Source organism: Salarias fasciatus, chromosome 11 (assembly GCF_902148845.1).
Source record: "Salarias fasciatus chromosome 11, fSalaFa1.1, whole genome shotgun sequence".
NCBI classification, from domain to species: domain Eukaryota; kingdom Metazoa; phylum Chordata; class Actinopteri; order Blenniiformes; family Blenniidae; genus Salarias; species Salarias fasciatus.
This window is the reverse complement of record NC_043755.1, coordinates 13,664,227-13,686,930: the sequence shown is the minus strand read 5'-3', so window position 1 is coordinate 13,686,930 and position 22,704 is coordinate 13,664,227. Positions and strand designations below refer to the sequence as shown.

Sequence of the window (22,704 nt, the reverse complement as noted above, 5' to 3'; positions counted from 1 at the left end):
CACTACTGCATAATATGGGAGTAATTCACTATTCAGGATTTTAAAAACATCGTCTTGAGAATGCAGTCATCTGACGCTTCATAAAACGAGGCGATGGTGCCTTGCTGTTGTGCACAAAAAAAATCTGCTGATTTCTTGTCTAAGCATTAGATGATTTCCGTGTGTGTGTGTGTGTGTGTGTGTGTGTGTGTGTGTGTGTCAGGTATGTTTGATAGATGTGTTCTGACAGCAGCTGTCAGTAAGTCTTGATTTTCTGGTCATCCGTCTCCTCTTTTCCGCTGTTGACAGCGATAGAAAGCGAGAGTGAGAAGAGACAGGAGAGAGAGGGAGACCAGGGGAGGCAGGTGGATGGAGGTGTGAAAGGAAGGGTGGATCGGGGGCAGTAAGAAGGATGGGAAGCGATTGAGAGAGACAGATGAGGAGGAAATTTAAGATGAGGAGAGTCACATATTTGCAAAGGATAATAATGGAGGGTAGTAAAGTGAAGTAATGTGCTCTGGAATAATTTGCACTTGTACTGGTTGGTTTTTTTTGGTATTTTAAGTCTTGCTCTGTGTGTGTGTGTGTGTTGAAGTGACCGAACCACAAGTTGTTTATAACCTCAATCACAGTACGGCTCCTCTTACATTAACCTAAGCAACTATCAATAAATCAGCCTAAACCCTATATAACTGACCTTTAAAATGAGACCATTAAGTCACTTTGCCTACAAATAGTCATTGTCTATATTTGTAGATTATGAAGTTATCAGACATAGAAATGCACATGGTGTAGTTTTGTAGCTCATCCATACATTTATGTTTAACCTCTCATCTCTAAAATGCTAAATATTAATTTCCAGCAATCATGATTAACCCTCAGTTTAGTGCTTCCTTAATTTCTTCCCCTCCATCAACCCCAGCAATAATAACTCAGTATTTCTCTTGTTACTAATATTCCGCTCCATCCCTCCCTCCCTCCTCCCCCACTCCTCCACTCCCAGGGTTTAAAGTTCGTCCTCGCAGCTGAATGTGCCCCTACTTCTCTTATCAGTAATTTTACCCCCTCTCGTCTCCATCCCTCTCTTCCTCCATCCCTCCTCATCCCCCGCTTTTCTCCACACAAGTAGAGTGACGTGAACTTTTCAAATTGGTGTCAGCACTCTTCTCTCTACATCTGTTTTTCTCCCGCACTCTTTTCCCTCTGACATTATTAACAACATTTACTTTTTTCCCTCTGTCTCCCTCGCTCTCTTTCTCTCACCATCTCTAATTTATTAACATTAGTCCACATTTCTCTCTTTCCGCGTGCCCTCTCTCCACAACTTTCCCTCCATCACTGCAGTTATACAATCAGAAATTAAATTGCCTGGGTCTTGGTTAGATAAGTGTGGCTATGAAGCCAGCCGAGCGGTAATTAGATGGTAAATTGGGGACATTAACGTTGGGAAGGCAGCCTGCTGTCTCTCTCTGCATTATCACAGTCCAGACACACCTTCAAACAACTACATTTACTATGACCTTTAGCCAAAGAACCTCATGCTGTGTGGTTCCATGTGTGTTCTCCCATGTATGTTCCGTCTCTTCGTGTGTGTATGCAATATGTGTGTGGTTGCGGCTTTTCAACACATGCTGGTCATCCAAATGTGAAGTAGTATTTTTCTTTTTTAGCTGCAATGTCCATTATATTGTGAACATATAGGCAATGTTTGTAAAAGTTTCCTACCATTGGAAGGTTCTTCTTCTTTTAATTCTTTTATTTGTCTTATTTTTGAGGGAAAAAAAAGTTTAATAGACATTAAAAATCATAAAGCAAATTTTATTCATAAGTTCAGTGACAATTGCTATGATGTTAATCTACTAAAGGTTTCCTCTTATAAAAATTCTTAATCATACACTGACTGTTACTGTACTGGTTTGGGTTCAACGTTCGTATTAATCTCTGCGTGTTACAAACGCAAAAAGCAAATGAACTGAACAGGGAATCTCTATCGTTTCCAGTGGATTGCTGTTATTTCACTTGTGGTGTTATTTCTAGAAAATCACCTGCAAACCACATGCAAAATGAATCCTTTTTCAAAGATTTGTATTTTGTTCAAAAGGAAAACTAAAGCATTCTGATTTATATAATTTAACTCTACATGATTGTTGCAGCATAGCTTTTTGGTGTTTATTTCCTTTAATATAATTTCACCAGGTTTTCATTGACAGCAGGATAATGTGATCCAATTTCTAATTTAGCGGTTTTGTCCACGATTGTATACAAATTGTATTCTCTGTAACAATCCTCGTACCGTTGCCTGTATTTGATCTGTATCTTAGATGGTGGATGCTGTTTCATCTATTTGTTGTGTCACCGGTACGCTGTTCTCCTGTTTGTTTAGTGTTTGGTGTTTTGTTCTGTGTCCATTGATGTATGGTTGGTAGTTTAAAGGTGGTCCAGTTTATCATGTAGCGCTGGCCCGCTCTGTCCTCTCATCTGTCAGCCTGTCACCTCTCTAATGGGAGGCCATCTGTCACATCTACACACACACACACACACACACACACACACACACACACACACCTTCACACCCGCACATGCACAACAATATATTTGTGAAAGATTTGAACACAGGGTACACAGTCAAGTTAAAAATTACCCTGACAGGGCAGCTGCACTGGCATAATCACTTGCCACATCTTGATGATTTTAGCCAGAACTGAAGTCTGTGTTATTGTGGGAAGAATCAACCCACATGGCTTTGACAGGTACCACAGTGTGTGTGATGCTAAAACTCGATTAGACACTGTTGACTCAGCTTGATTATAAAAAGGTTTCAATGAACTGACTAATCCCTGAGAGACGAGCAATAAATCACAGTTAGAATGAAGACGGATATTTTTTTTTTTTAAGCAGTGGACAGGCTATGTTCTCTTCAGCGTATTAGCACTTGTTTGATTTAAGGTAGCTTTGTTCCCATTACGGCCAGAGTGATTTCTTGCTTTCTAATAGACACAGACGCAAACACATAAACAAGATGTGTGCGCGTATAGGTAGACAGTCCGGCCACGTCGTAATTGGTTGTGAATCAAAGAACCTTAATCAGTTACTCGACAGAATGCCATGACTAATACAGAGATCCATCTCTTTCCCTCCCTCTCATTTCTGCTCTGCACCTCAGCTTTTCTCTGACTTTTTCAGTGTGGATGTGTCCTTATTGGGGCTGCACACCACCAGGTGAACATGCAGTTTGCAATAATCTTGTACAGTTGTGATAATGTTATGATTTGTGATCAATATAAGCACATTACATGCACAAATCTTATAACACAGACATATTATCATGCACTGTAATGTCAATGTTTTTAATTTTATGTTTTCAGAACACAGCAAACCTTCTCTTGCCCCTAATTTATGCCAGTGCATGTTTTTTTTCACACACTTGGTGATCCCACTACAGTTCACCTGACTGGTCAGATACGTTGACATGCAGAGCCTGAATGCACAGTTCATTAAAACATAATGTGTTACAGTTCAGCCTGTCTTTTGCTGTATTTATGTTGTCCATTTTGACATTGCAATAACAAAAAAAATCTACAATATGTTGTGTAACACTAATCCTTGTGCCTTTTTATTTGGATTTGCTGCCTCTCCCTTCCATTCATACGTGCCTCCACCCCTCAGTCTCCTCTGTGTAAATCCCATCTATTCTCCTCTAATCTATCCTCTCCTGTTTCCTTGTCACCAAATGTAATCTCCTCCCGCTGCATCCTTTGCTAAACTCTCATCACCCCCTTCTTCCCTCTCATCACCCGTCCCTTCCTCTGCTCCATTTCTCAGCTTTTGCCTCACCTCCGGTCCGCTGGTACCAGAAGGAGTCAGCATGTTTGGAGGCTATTTGTATGAAGAATGTGGTGATTGTGTTGAATTATTTCATCGCCCTCAGTTTTCCATCCATGCCTTATATGTTCTTCTTCTCTGTTTTTCAGGTTGATCCAACACAGCAAGATCCTGCCCGGGGTCTTTCAGATTATTCTGGTAAGAGAGATTGAGCTTGGTTGCTCAGTTAGTTTTCACCTGTAAATATTTTATTCATTTATTTGACCAATATTTTTTTGGTTTATTTGGTTTTCTTCATTGCAATTCTGCTTGACTCCAATGCTCTCCTTCCTTCCCTTCTCCTCTCATTCACTCTAGCTCGCCCTTTTAGATATATTTATGTAAATAAGTCTGAGTGGTGTTGACCTATTAGAGGGCTTGTGTAATTGACTGGCAGGTCAGCGATGGAGGGGAGGGAGGGTTAATAGAGTGGGAATATGGACTCCACTATTAAGATCGCACACAAGCTTTTACACACAAACGCAGCACTTGTCTCTTATCAGTGAAGTGAAGCATAACAACGTTTCTAGTAAACAATCTACTTCACCTGACCCTGTTTGCATGCACATACACACACAAACACACACACACACACACACACACACACACACACACACACACACACACACACACACACACACACACACACACGACATGGTGCAATCTGTCTTCAGCAAACCAAATCACTTGCACTGGAGCGAACCATTTGTGTTTCAGAGGCACACATGCCCACTTAATAATCAGTGTTCTGCATGGCTGCCTGTCCAGCCCCGACTAGCCGATGCAGAATGTTAAACACTGTTATCCAACGGCCTGATTAACTCGTCCCCCTGATTGTTTACTCCTGTCCGAGCCGGTCATGTCTGCATCCATTTACCCTGTCTGTATTGCTCACATTTAGATTGATTTATGCTGCCTGAGACCCTCTGATCTGGATTGATTATACCTGTCACCGATGATCAAGCTTGTCATGGAGAAACTCACCTAATTGTATTTGTCTAGATGATGAAGTAGTTCTGCTTCTGACATGAAAGGACCCCAGGATGCTGGCTGGAGCGTGATTTTTCTGCTGGCTTGTTATTATACCCGAGGAGGCAAAAGACTGTTCGCAATGGTTTGCATGGAGGGAAACACAAATCCTGCTTTACTGATGCTCGATATGTTCTGAGATAATTTAGGCAGCAGGACAGGGAGCAAGCCGAACTTTGGTTTGTCGTTCCTCACTGTGTTTCGTCAGGCTTATGGCTTCACTAAGCTACACCACACTTTTTTTTTTTTTTTTAATAGTTTATTACAGCCAGATGTCAAAATAGCTTTGTTATCTGTTCTCTCTGACAGGCAGGTTGTCCTAGACGTGAACTAATGTCATTGTCTTCAGCCTCAGGCCTGCGTGTGATGAGTACCAGGCAGGTTTATCAGTCAGTACACAGATCATAGTGATGTGTGGAGACAGAGCCGATGTATCTCAGAGAGGATCAAATGGTGAAATCTGAGCAGGAGAAGTGAATTACTGTAGAACGAGGGAGAGAAGCATTCATAAGGAGAAGCAAGAAAAGAGTGAAGACATGAGAACAGGTGAATGCTGGAGGCTACTGACCCAAGTTTTTATCAGCCACTTCTTTACAACAGTTCACGTCACTGTCCTCTAATAGAAAGGATTGATAGGATCTTTTGTTCAGCATTGAGAACTGATCCCCTGCATTAAAACCTGCTGTTCACAATATTTACCTCAGATAGAAACTATCACTGTGTTGCTGTTCTTCTGTCTTCAGAAATGTCATGGAAATTTATGATTAAAAAAAAAAACCATAATAGCAACAAAGAAGGCCTTTCAAAAATGTCAAAAGAATTTAGTTGGTAACTCTTGGCTTTACTGATATTTACAAATATCGAGTAGGTGTTTCATGTCAGTTTGTAGTGAATAAAGTGAAACTCTAATGAGCTGGTAAGCCAGTAAGAGACAAAATATGCTTTTCAATGGCCAGTTGATGAAAAATGGCTATACTGACAGATGTTTTTCCTCTTTAGAACATTTTTGCGTTATGCTGTTGTTCTGAAAATGTGTCTGGTTAACAAAGTCAAAGGTGTTTCTCTAATGACAGGAAATTCTGTTTTCTGGGTTGTAATGTCATCGCTGTCTGTTGACTTCTTGTTGATTCCAGAGTGATCCAGTGTTTGAGGGAGTTTTGTGTTTGTTTCTTTAGAGTTCCGTCCTCAAGCTTTTATTTGGCCAAATCTTTTGCACCAGTGGAGTCAGATAAATGTGTTTACTTAGCCTTTGGCTACGAAGGGATCTTGTTGCACCATATATCATTGGGAGATTCACCCATGCTAGAAAAAAATCTTCTTAAACAAGTTAGCCTTTCACTGCGAGTGTATATCAAGCTTAGAAGCAGGCATGTTTAGGAAAATCACACAGTAAGCCCCTCTTCTTGTCCTTCATCTCTAGGCGTATTGTGAAGTATAAGCTAACCTGTAGTTGTCCTGTCTGTTTACCTTTCAAGGCCAACAGCAGCATCGTGACCAGTGGGCTGGTGCAGACTGCAGTCGTCTTGCTGTGTAATCTTTGTGGAGACACCGTCCTCGATCACCAACCACTGTATCAGCAAGGTACAGTACATTTGTGTGCATCAAGCTTTTATTAGTGGAGGAGGTAAGAGCCTGCCTGTCATTGACCCCACTGCACCGCTGCTCTGTTGGTTGGAATCAGGTATCTTCTCTCACATTAGTTATTGTTGTTGCTTGTTGACAATTTATTCCTTATTCAGGTCAGCAACCTTGGCTGTGTGTTGGTGTGTGCCTCAGGCAGAGGCATTGCTTTTTGTCCTTCAGGGATGGAGAAACCTCATAATATTAGAATTTCCTGCCAGTTGCAAGTGATTCCAGTGAATCTGTTGGGAGGAATCAAATTTTGTTGTGCTTTCTCTTGGAGCGAGAACTGTTGAGGGCTAATTTTCTAACAAGAATGAAGAGATAGTAAGACTGCATGTTGGTGTAGTGGTAAGGACTTCCACCTCAAGTCTGCCTCGGAACTTGTACTCAATCGAACGTGAATGCGAACTGCAAGCAATACACCAAATTTAACATGAGAGAATGAAGCAGCACAGTTAAGAATGTGGACAAATATGCACACTTCTTCTTCTTTCGTGCATTTGTGTTAATTCTTCTGCATTATGCAAATGTTTGGCACTCAGTTCGGCGGCGTTACTGCAGCTCTCAGCAGTAATGACAGCACAACACTTGCTTTGTCAATTTCTATTTTGGGGACTGTTTATTTCACTCTTTTCCTTTCACTTATCGTTTTCTGTCTCAGTCCATCCGTTTCCTCAGAATCTTCTGTCAAGCGCTCGTCTACCTCTATTTCCATTGGGTCAGCAGTGCGGCAGTTCAGTAGTCAGCATCATTATCATCCAATCAGCTCTCTTCTCAACGAGAAACTGTCAACCCAGCACTAATACTGGCCTGGCAATTAACGCTATCTCCACTCCTCTCTTCCCTTCTTCCCTTCTCTCCTACTCTGCCTCCCTTTATTTAGTCATTCTCCTCGTAACCCTATTTTCGTCCACTTTTCCAATCTGCTCAGCTCGCACTGTGTCACCTCATCTCCTTCCCTTCCTTGTCCTTGTGCTCCCAATTTTACCCTCTCTCCTATCCTCTATTTTGGGCTCCTCTTCAGTCTTCTCTTCTCCTCTTCCTCCCTTGTTTTCTCCGTGGTTCACTCCAGATGAGTGTGGCGATGGCAAGAAGGAAGGAAGGGAGAGAGAGAGAGAGGGAGAAGAGGAAGAGGGAGGAAGCGTGTATAATTGGCTTTTTAAGGTGTGACAGAGAGAGGAGGGGAAGGGCGGTGTGTTTCTGTGGTGTGTTTCTGTGCATGTGCGCCTGTTTGAGTGTGTGTGTGTTGTGTTGCATTGTGTTGTGTTGTGTTGTGTTGTGAGGCAGTGAAATAGACAGAGAGGAAGAGCAAAACAGGGATGTGGGTTTTTTTGTGCTTGTGTGGTTGCATTTTTGCTTTTACCTCTGTGTGTGTGCAAGACAGAAAAGGTGTGTGTGTGTGTGTGTGTGTGTGTGTGTGTGTGTGTGTGTGTGTGTGGCTGCGGATGCAGCAGCACCCAATGTGTGTTCGGGAGAGGAAGAGAGAGGAGATGAGGTTTATAATTGGGCAGATTTGCCTCTGACTGAGATAATACCCCCTGGGGAATGAAGACAGAGAGAGCAAAGAAAGAGAGACGGAGATATGGAGGGAAGAACAGAAAAACAGAAAGGAAAATATGATGGTAAAAAGCATGAGAGAGAAGCCAGTAGATCCAGAAAAGCCAAACTGGGGGTAAAAAGGGTTGCAGAGAGGTGAATGAGAGAATGTAGTGCGTCTGGGTGGGAAACAGAGAGGAGCGTCGAGTTGAGAGGAGAGAAAATTGGAGGTTAAAATGAGTGACAGTTTGATAGTGAGAGAGACAGACAGACGTGGGAGGAGGAAAACGCACCAAGCTGATATAAGAGATGATGTCTAAAGCAAGATTTTTATTTGTAATGACTCGTTAATGGATCGGTATTAATTTGAGGACGGACTAGTGACAGAAGTCTAGCTTGTAATCTGATTATATAAAGGTATGCGGCCTTGGGCTTTTCTGTTGACAGTGTGAATTTCAGACTCATACAGAGCATGTAAAGCATCAGATGTGTTCCTACCCTGAGCAATCCATGCATTTAGTGTTGGCTGGGATGCTAACAAGGTGGCAGTTAATTAAAGTGTGGTTTTCCTGTAATTAATTGAAGCCGTCCTCAGGCTCTTTATATATGTATGCCTTTGGAGTCCTTGAAGGTCTTCAAGGTTCATCTCAGGGTTTAATCTGCTCAGATAATCTTGTTTTTTTTTTTTTCTTTGACCCCCGCCTCCTCTTGTGAGAAACTCAGAGGACTTTCAGATAATTGCTATTGACCCAGTTTGAGGTTCTTTGGGTTTTTCATCAAGAAATTTCCATGTGAAATTAGTTTCTGATTACCGTATTTTCGACACTATAAGTTGCATGTGTGAAAAAAAAAAAAAAAGGAAAAAAAAACATATATAATTACCACTGCTGTAGAAGTCACATTTATTTTTCAATTTGCCAGACGTAACCGCATCGTCAATACCTGTGAATTCGTTCCTGAGTTCTGGCTTTTGTGCTTTTAACCCGAGATTAGCCGTCTTTGCTTTCCTCATCATGGCTTTTCTAAAGTCACGCACTCGTTTCAAGGTTATGCTGTTATAGGGTTTTCATTGGGCGACACTTACTTCGCTCTGTCAGTCAAATATGGTAGTAATTAATGTTTTGTCATGGTGCAGGTTTTTTTTTTTTTTTTACCTATGTGTAATTGTTCATGCTGAGTATTCTACACGATTCATCTCAACAAGGCGAACCTTTCATATCTATGAAGCACATCAGGCACACCATTAATTCAAATGTAGAATACATAACTCTGTCTTTGATTAGGATACCTCATACATCTGTGATCACATAGAGAAAATGGGCTATTTTAAAGACACGAAGTGTCTGTAGGAGGTTTAGCAGAGGTTTTTCTATCCCTGGAAAACTTTTCCTCTTTGTATACAGCCGCGCTCTGAGCTTTGCGTTCTGTTCATTCCCAATAGAACTAAATTTTCAGTGGTGTATAAATAGATAACACCGCGAAGCATTGTAGAATGTCTATTTTTAACCTAGAGAAAGTCAAACATGCCAAAATGGGAGAGAACACAGTGATTTCTACCTCATGCATTATTCACCTGGCCCTAAATTGCGCAGGTAACATTTACACATATGTGACATTTCTAAATATACTTAGTTATGTTAGCATTGACTGAATGAATTCCCTCCCTGCTGTACTGCTGATTTACTTTATTTACATACTCACATAACACGTAAACAAATCTGTATCTTTCATTTAAGTGAATGCGTTGTACATACGCACATTGAAAGAGAATCGCTCTGCTGTGACTCCATAAACAGTTTTTATTGTATGAACTGGTGAAAGGGATCCACAGTGAAAGCATTTACAGGGATTCGTGCGTGCGTGCGTGTTTATGAGAGTCTGTAACTTTCAAGCAGCTCTGTATCACAAATAGCCTGGAAGTCAGACAGGAGCCAAACCCAACTGGAGGCAGATCCACACAGTTCTCTCATTTGAAAGATGGGCGGCTGTGCCACTGTCTACGACTGCATGTTAAAATCTGCCGTCTCATGTGGTACAGTGAGGGAGATCCTCAGAACACCTTCTGATAGGCATTTCACAACCAGCATTTCACGACGGCACAAAGTGTGGCTGCTACTAACATACAGTAAAAAAAAGATGTGTTGGCCGAAGCCACACCAGCACTGCACCAAATCAGTAATTATTAGGTAAAAAACTCCAGACTGAACTTTTTCTTTTTACATAAATGTTTTTGTGTGATTTTTTTTTAATGTGCTTCATTTCTTCTTTATGTGGATGAACATTGGTCATTTTGTGTATTGAACTACGTTGTAGAAGTCTTCACCCGCGTTTCAGTGCAGCCCTGCATCCCGCTGCAGGCAAACCTGCTGTTTCCAAGTTTTTAAAATCCACTTTGATGCATGTGATTTAAGAGGCTGCTGAATTCACAGTTGGAGCCTTTAAGACTGAATAATAAGCTACACAAACTCCAAGGATTTGTAAAATGAGGCAAATAAATTAGCTGTGGTGAGAGTTTTCAGTTGACTTTAATTTTTTTTTCTTTTCCAGCTAGCAGATCAAAAAAAAAGTTGACTATAGAAACTGCATCAATATAAATTTGATTAGAGACCTTGCAAATTTAAATGTCTCTTTTGGTTTGAGTTATTTATTTGTTCATATCACTCACTATTAATTTGTAAATGGGCTAAACATATTTAGTGTTGACAGATTGTGTTATCAGCCGTAGCTGTTGATTTCACATCATTTATCAACAGGGTCTTACATTCAGTTGGAAGCTGAGGCCATGCGTATAGTCTTATTCCACCTGTTCAAGCTTGGTTGTAAGTCCATCCCAGGGCTACACAGAGAAACAGACATTCACACAGAGTCCTTTTGGAGTTTGTGCACAAAAAAAATGGAAATCAAACAGAAACGCTGGACTGACTGTTCACTGCAATGCATAAGTCATGCTGAAGCGTGATCTCAAGCGAGGGCGGTCTTGTGAGCATCCGTGCGTGACTGATTGTACAACGACACGTCAGGATGCTTACAATAGCCCGCTACACGAATCTACCAGTAAAATGCTTCTTCAGTCAAATGTTTCTTCGGTCATGTAAAATTTAATATGCAGCAGAACATGGGTTCGCACTTAAAGTGCTGTTCATTCAAATGCAAGGGTTAGCAGCCTCATGATGTAGGATGGACTGTTTCCTCTCAAGGGATGGGTTACGAAAGAAAATGGAAAAGAAATGCAGAATGTCTTTTTAGATTAGCAATCTTCATTTGTCGATGCTGCTTACATTGGCAGTCTTTAAACCGGATGTGTTGACACTGTCATTTTTAAGAATTTGCACTTTTACAGTTAAATTTATACTGAACTATATAAACTACTTTTTTTTTTAAATCACATACCGTAATAAAACATCGGCAAATATATTAGCTAGTGAACCTCGTCTGAAGATGACTTCATATAAAGTGCTTTAGTGCAACCTAGTCATGGTGATCTTCCCTCTGCTGCTCAGGTCTGATAGAGATGGTGGTCAGCACCCTCTCCAAGGCTGCACAGGCCCACCTGGATGCAGACGGTCCTGCTGGGAGGAAGAGCTGCCATCTTGTGTTACAAGCCCTTTTGGAACTGCTTCACAATATCCTCAAGCAGACATCAGTCGTCGTCCGCTCGGCGCTGCAGGTACTGGAACTCAAACACAGCTCAAAGGAGGATTGATAGGGAGATGTTACAGACCGTTTCCATCCAGATGATGGAGTGTTTTAATACAGGAATAAGAACTGCAGTTCTTGTTTGACAACTTTATTAAAAACAGAAGGGCTAATGACCCTTAAAGTAGTGAATTAAAACTTACTTTTTTTTTAATCGGTTATATTCATTTTTTAAACAATGTGGAAAATGTGTGAAGGACCAGTGTGTTGAATGGTGAAACCAAACCATCAAGGCTAGCGACATTTACCAACTTCATTTCTAGTGAGCGCAGATTCACTAACCGAATCATAAAGTCAACTTCCTGAAAATACTGCCCTTGTATTATGTCCCTGCAGGTGTGTGTGTGTGTGTGTGTGTGTGTGTGTGTGTGTGTGTGTGTGTGTGTGTGTGTGTGTGTGTGTGTGTGTGTGTGTGTGTGTGTTGGCCAGTGTGTGTGTGACCCTTGATGTATGCAGTGAAAGCTAGCAGGTTTAAGGAACTGCAATATTGAAGTTGTGGACTCAGGAGAAAGCGGATCAGGTCCTGAGTCCCTGGGACGCGTACACACACACACACACACACACACACACACACACACACACACACACACACACACACACACACAAACACACTCGTGAACGCACACACTCGTGCACGCACGCACACACTGGTACACAGGCATACACTGAGGGGCCAGTCTGGCTGTGTCCCTGCGGCCTCATTATCACCGCTGGCTTTGTCCTCAGCTTGCCTCACTACATAGACACATAAGAACACACACACACGCACACACACACCAAACCCATGCACACACACACACACACACACTCACAGCAGCCCCCATCTCCCCATAGTGTGCACCCCAGCCCAACGCATACATATTAATGTCTGGACTGGGGGGGGGCGTGGGGGGACTAAAGTGGAGGCAGGGTAAAAGACTGGGTGAGAGAGGGAAGGACAGAAGATGGAGAAGGGAGGATGGAGAGATAGAAGGAGAGACAGCGGTGGAAAAGAAGCGAGCAGAATGTGCAGCGGAAATCAATTCTGCGAGTAATGCAAAGCTCATTAAAAAGAAAACTTCGGCCCAAGCCAAATTCATTTGGGTAATAAGGTCTGATAAGGAGAGAGGACGTGACTAGACCGCTCTCCCCAAACTATTAGTCAGTTGGTCAAGGGAGAGCAAGTCAGAGATTATATATACGGCAGAAGAAGAAGGGAGCATAGCCGAGGAGGAGCGACTCCGGGAGAGAGAGGAACTGTGTGCCAGTATTAATCACATTATTCCACCGCTAATTGGCCTGAAGTTCCACTGTAGGCATGGACTGAACTAAAATAAGTCAAAGTGAGACACAGAGGTGCTAATGATGCAGGGAAAAAACCCCGGACTTGGAGAGATTGAAGTCTTAACGAGATGCAAATAGTAACTCGGCGTGGTTAAGAAAACTGTTCAACCTGCAGTATGTTGTTCGCTACAGAGCTTGGCCGAAGAAAAAAAATAACGACACATGCAAAAAGAAAAAAAAAAAAAACACATATAAAAACCAAAAAACTTTTCTCCCACAGTCTATCAGTGTGTGTCTCTCTGTGTCCGTCTGTCTGTCAGAATAAGTCTTGGCAGGTCTCTGGATCCATCATTATTGACTGTCAAATCTCTATAAATGATTTAATGCAGGGTGTGTGTGTGTCTGTGTGTGGATGTGTGTGTATGTGTGTGTGTGTGTGTGTGTGTGTGTGTGTGTGTACACAGAGCCAGAGGCTATCTCGTCCAGCAGTGGAGACAGAGGCAGCGGAGAAGCTGCTCCTAACCTACAGACCCCTGAGCCAGCTCAGCTCACATCTCATTCACATGGTGAGACCAACACTCACAGATCCCGTGTGTGTGTGTGTGTGTGTGTGTGTGTGTGTGTGTGTGTGTGTGTGTGAGCATCCATGCGCGTCAATGCTTTTTGCTGCATTCATAAATATTTTGTTTCTACATGTGTCATTGGCTGAGGTGCCTGATAGTGAGAGAAGCTGTTTGTGATGATGTGTGAGTGCAGGGTTGATTATGCTGTCAGTAAATGTGATTTCTACATGCTATGAAAATAGAAAAACTAGAGAAAAATACTCAAGACAAACTCCATTTCTATGTCCTATACTTACTGTTTCTCTCAGTGTGAATGTGTGTGTTTAAAACATTGAGGACTTTATTAGTTAACTGTATAAATAATGATACATTTTCTAAATTTGTTTGTCGCAGATATTTTAATGAAGTTAATCAAGCAGCTTGGTCATTACCTGATCACAAAGCCAACAGTGCGTCTCACATTCCAGATGATCATATTCATTTACTAAAGTAATTATTCTAGCATTAATGCAATAATGGTTCCAGTGTTTTGTGATAACAATGAGAACAAACAGAAGCGAAAACCAAAATCTGAAAACAGAATACAAAGTTGGCCTTTCTGCTGAGAAAATGTGAAATTCTTATCGCTGCTGCCTATCAAATATCCACCCCCTCAGGCACAACACGTGGTTTAATATGTGATGCAAAACACCCTCGATGCTTCCAACTGCACTCAGTTTCAGAATTAAAATCAGGTTTTTTTTGCTTAGAAATGATGGCATGTGTAAATCACCGCGTACTCATCACAAACAAGCCAAGCCAGCTTGTTTTATATTATTATTCAGAATTGCTGTATAAAGTGTCCCTGACACAAACGCCTGTTTATGCCAGTAGTCCAATAACGCAGTCTCCTGTGGTATATTGATGCATTTCAGGTGATTCACTCCTCCGCTATTAGCGATGACAGGGAATGCATGAAAGCCAGATTTACTGCTCTCAATGAACTTAATTATGTCCGTAAATGCAGCGCAGCTAAAAGAGGAGTAACGTCAGCCTCCTGAAAAGTTATTACACCAAGAAGCTGAACCTGGACCGACTGGGGCAAAATCTGATGCAGGGAATGTGGATGACTTAGTCCACCCTAAAGAGAGAGGGTCCGGGGTCCTGTGGGGGTCCTGTAGGGGTCCTGTAGGGGTCCTGTAGGGTTCCTGTGGGGGTCCTGTGGGGGTTCTGTGAGGCCTTCTGAGATGTAGTGCAAAGAAGAGAAAGACAGGAGGGGGGGAGAAGAAGAAGAGGTCCCCGGGGACACAATAGAGGTTTTCACTTCTACTTGACACATTGAGTGTTGGGTGGGCGTCTGAGGGTGAATGAGAGGGTTGAGGGAGCAGCTGCCCCCCCCAGCGCCTTCGCCCCATGAGAGATTAGTGAGAGAGAGAGCTGAGTGCTGCTGTAAAGACTAATGTTTCACATTATAGTGACGTTTTATGATTTACTCACCGTAGTAGATGTTTATGACAGTTCAACTGTTGAAGGAAACCAAAAATAGAAAACACTCAAGGCAAATCCAGCATCAAACTGACTTCGAGTGTTATCCCAGTTTCTTTTCTGTAAAAGGTCACACATACTGTTATGTATATTGTAAACATGAGTTGCACTGTTTATTCACATTTGCTTTTTACACCATTTTGAACTGACTGATTAAACTGCTCATCTTTTCATGTTTCTGCTAAAATGAAAATAAATTCTACTCTATTATAGAAAGAGCTTTAAAAAACTCATCTCCAATTGATTCTTATCAGAGATGTGCTTAAAAGAAGAATCACTTTCTGTCAATGAGTTAAATCAACTGTGAGGATGTTTTTCATTAGATAACTTTATGCAAATTTCAAATAAACACATTGAAAATAACCACACAGCTTGCTACAGATCGGTTTTTCGAAGATACAAAACAGATTGTAGAAACTGTTTTTGGGAGCTGATGGATGTAAAACACTTGATTTATTTTGTGTTATCACAAAAGTTGCTGCCGTGATGTAAATAAAATGATGATGTTAACGGATCGTCTCTCCCTGCAGCTTTCTTCTGAGAACCAGGAAGTGTGGGAGGAGTCTCTTCAGTGTCTGTCCCTCCTGGTGCAGCTGTACGGGGGAGAGGGTGATGACTGCCTCTCACCTTCCTGTTTACAAAGTTTCTCACACATCCTGCGCACAAAGATGTGCGCCGAGATCACCCGGGTGCCGTGGACCACTCTCAGGATCATTAAACGACTGGTAAGCGGAGTGGACGCGTGTAAGCAGACACAGACCCACATCTGTTTGATTAGCCTAGAAATATAGTGCGTACACAGAGACATACACAAACACACACACACACGTCCACATTGTTTATGGAGAGAAGCTCGGAGAGAATCTGGGTCCTGTGACTGCTTGTTTTCTGGAAGCACCACAGATTGAAAATATTGGAATAATAAGACACAGACATACCTTCAGTCAGCCAGAAAATAATGTGAAGTTTGAGCAGAGCATGACTGACAGAAGGACCAAGACAGCGAGGGGGAAAGAAATGCTGGTTTTGTGTGTGTGCCTGCCACTCTCTGTTCAAGTATCCATCCAGTTTTATTTGATAGTCAAAGTGATCGGTGTTATCGGGCTGAGATAACCCGTGAGAGAGTCTGCTGCTGCCGTAACGCCGACGAAACTGCTTGAAGTGACTACTTTCCGAATGTAATAAGTATTATTATCCCACTCTGGTAAGAAGGAGAACATTGGGCAGCTGCAGCTGACAATCACCAGAGTGTAGCTGACAGACACACACACACACACACACACACACACACACACACACACACACACACACAACAATAAGGATGTGTTGTGTGTGTGCAACAGTTTAGTGATTACGTTAAAAGTCTGCTGCATGTTTCAGAGACTCACAATAGGAATGTTCACCCATTTAACTCAGTTGAATGATTGGAATATTGATCAGCAGCACATCAGCAGTTGTAATAGAGCCAAAGACCACAGCAGATGGATGGATGTTCCTCAGATTACCTAAATGTATTAAAGTTGGTCATGAGTCATCCTCAGTGCAGTAATGGTTAGCCACTCTGACTCATGTGAACTGAGTAAAGTGGGGACGGATGAATGGATGGATGGACATGTCAGCCTTATCCATCCATCCATCCATCCATTTTCTACCGCTTATCCGGGGCCGGGTCGCGGGGGCAGCAGTCTCAGCAGGGATGCCCAGACTTCCCTGTCCCCAGACACTTCCTCCAGCTCCTCTGGGAGGGTCCCAAGGCGTTCCCAGGCCAGCCGAGAGACATAGTCTCTCCAGCGTGTCCTGGGTCTTCCCCGGGGTCTCCTCCCAGTGGGACATGCCCGGAACACCTCCCCAGGGAGGCGTCCAGGAGGCATCCTAAACAGATGTCCGAGCCACCTCAGCTGGTTCCTCTCGATGTGGAGGAGCAGCGGCTCTACTCCGAGCTCCTCCCTGGTGACTGAGCTCCTCACCCTATCTCTAAGGGAGCGCCCAGCCACCCTACGGAGGAAGCTCATTTCGGCCGCTTGTATCCGGGATCTTGTCCTTTCGGTCATGACCCAAAGCTCATGACCATAGGTGAGGGTGGGAACGTAGATTGACCGGTAAATTGAGAGCTTCGCCTTTCGGCTCAGCTCCTTCTTCACCACGACGGACCGATACAACGACTGCATCACTGCAGCCGCTGCACCGATCCGCCTGTCAATCTCACGCTCCATCCGTCCCCCACTCGTGAACAATACCCCAAGATACTTGAACTCCTCCACTTGGGCTAGGGTCTCTCCACCAACCTGGAGGGGGCAAGCCACCTTCCTCCGGTCGAGGACCATGGCCTCGGATTTGGAGGTGCTGATCCTCATCCCTGCCGCTTCACACTCGGCTGCGAACCGCCCCAGTGCATGCTGTAGGTCCGGGTTCGATGAAGCCAACAGGACAACATCATCTGCAAAAAGCAGAGATGAAATCCTGTGGTTCCCGAACCGGACCCCCTCCGGCCCCTGGCTGCACCTAGAAATTCTGTCCATAAAGATTATAAACAGAATCGGTGACAAAGGGCAGCCCTGCCGGAGTCCAACATGCACCGGGAACAGGTCCGACTTACTGCCGGCAATGCGGACCAGACTCCTACTCCGGTCATACAAAGACCGGACGGCCCTTAACAAGGGGCCCCGGACTCCGTATTCCCGGAGCACCCCCCACAAGACACCACGAGGGACATGGTCGAATGCCTTCTCCAAATCCACAAAACACATGTGGACTGGTTGGGCAAACTCCCACGAACCCTCGAGCACCCTATGGAGGGTATAGAGCTGGTCCACTGTTCCACGACCAGGACGAAAACCGCATTGTTCCTCCTGGATCCGAGGTTCGACTATCAGTCGGATCCTCCTCTCCAGTACCCTGGAATAGACTTTCCCGGGGAGGCTGAGGAGTGTGATCCCCCTATAGTTGGAGCACACCCTCCGGTCCCCCTTTTTAAACAGGGGGACCACCACCCCAGTCTGCCAATCCAGAGGCACCGTCCCCGACAGCCACGCGATGTTGCAGAGACGTGTCAACCAGGACAGTCCCTGCACATCCAGAGACTTAAGGTACTCAGGCCGAATCTCGTCCACCCCCGGTGCCTTGCCACCGAGGAGCTTGCCAACCACCTCAGTGACTTCAGCTTGGGTGATGGACGAGTCCACCTCTGAGACCTCAGCCTCTGCTTCCTCCACGGAAGACGTGGCGACGGGATTGAGGAGGTCCTCAAAGTACTCCTTCCACCGTCCAACAATATCCCCAGTTGAGGTCAGCAGCTCCCCACCTCCACTGCAAACAGTGTTGGCGGAGACCTGCTTTCCCCTCCTGAGGCGTCCATCCATATTTGTTAACCCTTGTAAAGAAACTGTAGAAAAACCCTTTGAGGACACGCAAACCCCACACAGCAGAAAGACGCTCAACCCAGACTTGAACTGTGAAACTTCAAGCTGTGAGTCAAGAGCACAAACCTCTCCGTGACTGCACAGGCCACTTTAACAAGCTTTTATCAATTCTGACACCGGATGTCTCTGAATTTAATCAATGTTATTTTATTTATTTTTTTTAGAATTCTCTAATATTAATTTGAGCATCTGGTCAAGGGAGGAGGAAGAGTTGGTGAAGCGAAACATAGAAAACGCATCCTAAGAAGTCAACACAAAGTTAGAAAAATGGGGAGATTTTTTTTTTTTTTTTTTCCTGGAGACCCGTATGAATTATGTAAAATGCATTCTTAATGTTTTGGCTTGGCCGCAGGGTCATGAAATACTTTACTACACGTGGGACACAAGGTCAGCTGTCACCCTGAGATCATATGATCTCACTGAAGGCTGTGCCTGCGAGCTGTGTGCGTGTGTGTGTGTGTGAGAGAGAGAGAGAGAGGGAGACAGGTGTGTAGACCTTGTGTGTGTTTGTGTGTAGTCTTGACACCTCTCGCTAATTAGTTGTTGCCACCAGAGCCCGAACACAGACGTCTCACCCCTCGCTCTCTCTCTCTTTCTCTCTGTATCAACAAATTTGTCCTCATGTGTAAAATCCCTCATTTCCCTCCTTCCGCTCCATACAGGAACATCGGTGTGTGTCTTCTTATCGCCTCGCTGAGCAATGCGTTCTCCACAGCAGTGTGTTTCTGCCGTTTCCACGTGGCTGATGGATGAGTCACCACACAGTGTCCCGGCGCTCGGAGCACGGCAGATTTATTTGTTCACATTTAGTCACTCTTTTCATCCCAGCAGGGAATTTAAAGATTCAAAAATAGAAGTTTGACTCTTCCTCAAGGGGACGTGTGAATTTTTTTTTTATTTAAACTGGACCAAAGTTTAAAAGAAAATACAATTGTTGTTTGCATACATGCATATACAAAACATGTATCTCTTTTTATCCTTTTGTTGCGTTTACTGCTTTCAAATCAGTGATTCAATCAGTTAAAGCAGCACAGACACTCATTAAACACAACACACACTTTTTTCACTGATCTGCCGTCAGAGAGACACAATGACTCACACAAATCTCCCTCAAACACACACCTACACACCCAGACAAGTGCCTGCCCTTCAAAAAAGGCTTTTTAATTATCTTTCATTGATTTCAGGGCTCTGTTAATCTCAATCAAAGATCCCGCTAATAGCTTGGAAATGGCGAGGGAGGGGCGGCGCGACGCGGCGAGGGGGGAATGAATCAAGTCTGCATTAGGGAAATTTTCAACTTGTCTCTTTTTTTCAGTTACAACTTGAATGGACTTAAAGAGCAACGCTAATTAAATGAAAACAAGTTCATGATAAGTTATTTGTGTGAGACGCGTTTATTTTCCTTTTTGAAAGAGTTTGGTCTCTCAGTTTTTAAACTTATTAGTCAGGCCTCTGGAAAGACGGTCTGCGTTCAGCTACCGGCCACAATTCATGTCCTTTTTAATCCAGCTTCACACAAAACTATCAAAAAGAAATGCATTAGTAAGTTGTGCAGTTGAACTAATGCTCGATGAGTTCATGATACATTTGATAATACGTATTAAAGCGGGAAAAGAGCAGCGGGAAGTTAGTGTGTGGTGAAGGTAATGTGTTAATGTGAATTCTGGGTGAACTGTGCTAACTCCTGACTGCTGTGTCGTCTGTGAGCAGAGGCAGGATGTTTTTGTTGATTTTGTTCTTTAACCTCACACTGCTTGTTAACCCCACACTCATGTCCAAAAGCTTCCTCTGATCTCAAGAGGCAAAAAACAAGTCTCCAAAATGTCAAAGCGTTTTATGTCCCCATATTGCAACCTTTTATGGACTTTTGTCCGGAACAGGATGAGTTGATCACGCATTTAATAACCCATCTCTCAGAGAAAAGTCTCTCAAATGCCATTAAATATGTTTTTCTGCTGCACTTTTTTTTTAACAAACTCACTTCTCTAGTTTTCTTTACTGTGTCATTAATCTTTGATCCACATGTTTAACACCCCTAGTCTAACAGAAAAACGATTTTGGCTTTTTTTTCTACAGTTAGGTGAGAGTTGATTCATTTCGCACTATTCGTGATGCACAGAGAAATAATAACTGACCTCGAACTGAATCACCAGTATTCATACGGCTTTATGAAGCTTTAAAAACCTGAATCGATGTTTCTTGTATAAAGACTTTTACCCATTGTACAAATAATCCTTCCTGCCTCCAAAGCATCTTTCTCTCCGCGTCTCTCACGTTGTATTTGCAGATGAGCTCTGTGTCGTTCTGCCGCGCTCTGCGTCTCTGGTGTCACTTACGTTGTCACTCGTTGAAACTCGGTGTGTATTGTGACAGGCGACGCGACGTGTCTGTCTGCCGTCCGCCTGCGGGTCGCCGACATGACACCGAGTTCAGCATTATGGAGCGGAGGCTCGCTCGGAGGGGAGAGGAGTGGACGGCCATGCCAGGGTGGAGAGAGGACCGAGGGGAGAGCAGGGAGGGAGGGATGAGAGGAAGGGGTGTGTGTGTGTGTGTGTGTGTGTGAGTGTGTGTCTTTGGTTGGCGGGAGCACACGCCAGAGAAGGAGAAAGTGTGTGTGCGCTGGTGAGAAAAGTGAGCCGGTGAGGGGAGGGTCTCCGTCTCCTCCTCACCCCGTTTCTTAGCAACAACCATGCTGGGTCGCCACAGAGACAGAGGTGATGATGTCACCCGAGATCAGACAAAACACGCTCGCCAAACACATGGACACACACACACACACACACACACACAGAAACACACACACACACACACACACACGCAATGTCTGAGAACTTGTGTGCACACAAACATTTGTGATGCTTAACTCGGCAAAGGCAAACACGGTTCCTCTCATTTACCGGATGATTTGTGCTGCGCCATAAACTTACAAGTATATTACATCAGGTTTTAATTCATCGGTTTAATCTGTCATTTTTGGAGCAAGCCACCATCTAACGGCACGAGCACGCACCTGAGTGAACCAGGTGTTACTGGGTGACAAAGCAAGACATCAGGATGTGGACGGGCATGTCAGGACAGGCGTGAAAGCAGAGCGAGGATGAAGAGGGAAGGGCGGACGCTGTCAGCAGGATGGATGGGAATTCTTCTGCGCTGATCTACAGTGGCATATCTGTTAGGCAGGACAATCATGAAATAAATCCATTGTAAAAAAAACACACAAAATAGTGACTAATATGTCTACTTAAGTACAGTCTATTTAGAAACAAAATAAAGCGAGGGTGTTTCTTTTTCTTCTTTTTTTTTTTTAAAGCAAATTAGCTGTTTGAACATTTTTGTTTGAGATGCCAGTGAAAGTGAGTGTGACTCCACACAGCGTGATCCTGATAGCCCGGTTTCAGTCACTTGTAAACAGATCCTTTGGTGAAAACACTGGTTGAATCCTCTGGATGTGACTTTCAGAACAGCGTTTGGAAAATGTCTCATCTTTAGTGTCTTGGTGAGAAAACAGCTATAACTGGTTGGATTGGCTGCCCTCAATGTAAGATAGAAACCTGAAGAAAACAAAAGAATGAAGTAGTAGTTTCTGAAAGCACGGCGACAAACAGGCAGTTCAATTATCAGAAAGTAATCCTTCAGATATTCAGACGATGTGCATGCAACAGTGTGTTATTATGATGTTGTGTTGTCAGAGAGAGTTTTCAGTTGTTTTAGCGTCAACGGCGTGACTCAAAGCGCTCTCCAGCTAACTGTGGCTATCGTAGGTTACGACTCACTTTATGCACCTCTCACCGTGTGAATGTCACATTAGACCCATAAACACGGTGATGCATCGCGCCTGTAAACGCAGGTCATTATTCAAACTGGGTTCCACTTTACATAATGTACACAGCCAGAAAACAAAGTGCTGCTCAGCATTTATTTATTCCTAGCATCAGAGCCGTGTCTTCAGCTCCTCTGTTCTTTGTGGGATGACAAATAACTGCCATTCAGCTGAGGGCTGGTGTGTGCCACACACCGAGCTTCTCCCTCTCACTCCCATTCCTTCACGTCTTGTTTTCCAGGTGCAGACCTCCGACCGATCTGATTGGTTTGAATGTCCTGAAGGGATGGAGCTGATCAGTCTCCTGCAGAATGTCACAACATCTAAAAGGTGTGTGCTTCACGTGTCACACTTTAAAAGGTGGTGTGTTCTGTTGCACACAGCCGTC

General features: G+C 43.6%; 1 protein-coding gene across 1 annotated transcript in view; it reads left to right on the top strand.

Annotated features, from left to right (window-relative positions):
- ulk4 (unc-51 like kinase 4) overlaps nucleotides 1-22,704 on the top strand; it is a 66,430-nt gene that overhangs the window by 39,894 nt on the left and 3,832 nt on the right. Inside the window, exons 30-35 of the mRNA XM_030102730.1 lie at nucleotides 3,951-3,999; nucleotides 6,345-6,450; nucleotides 11,529-11,695; nucleotides 13,452-13,553; nucleotides 15,605-15,799; nucleotides 22,558-22,646. Of these exons, the coding sequence (XP_029958590.1) occupies nucleotides 3,951-3,999; nucleotides 6,345-6,450; nucleotides 11,529-11,695; nucleotides 13,452-13,553; nucleotides 15,605-15,799; nucleotides 22,558-22,646 (708 nt within the window). The remainder of the gene's footprint in view (nucleotides 1-3,950; nucleotides 4,000-6,344; nucleotides 6,451-11,528; nucleotides 11,696-13,451; nucleotides 13,554-15,604; nucleotides 15,800-22,557; nucleotides 22,647-22,704) is intronic.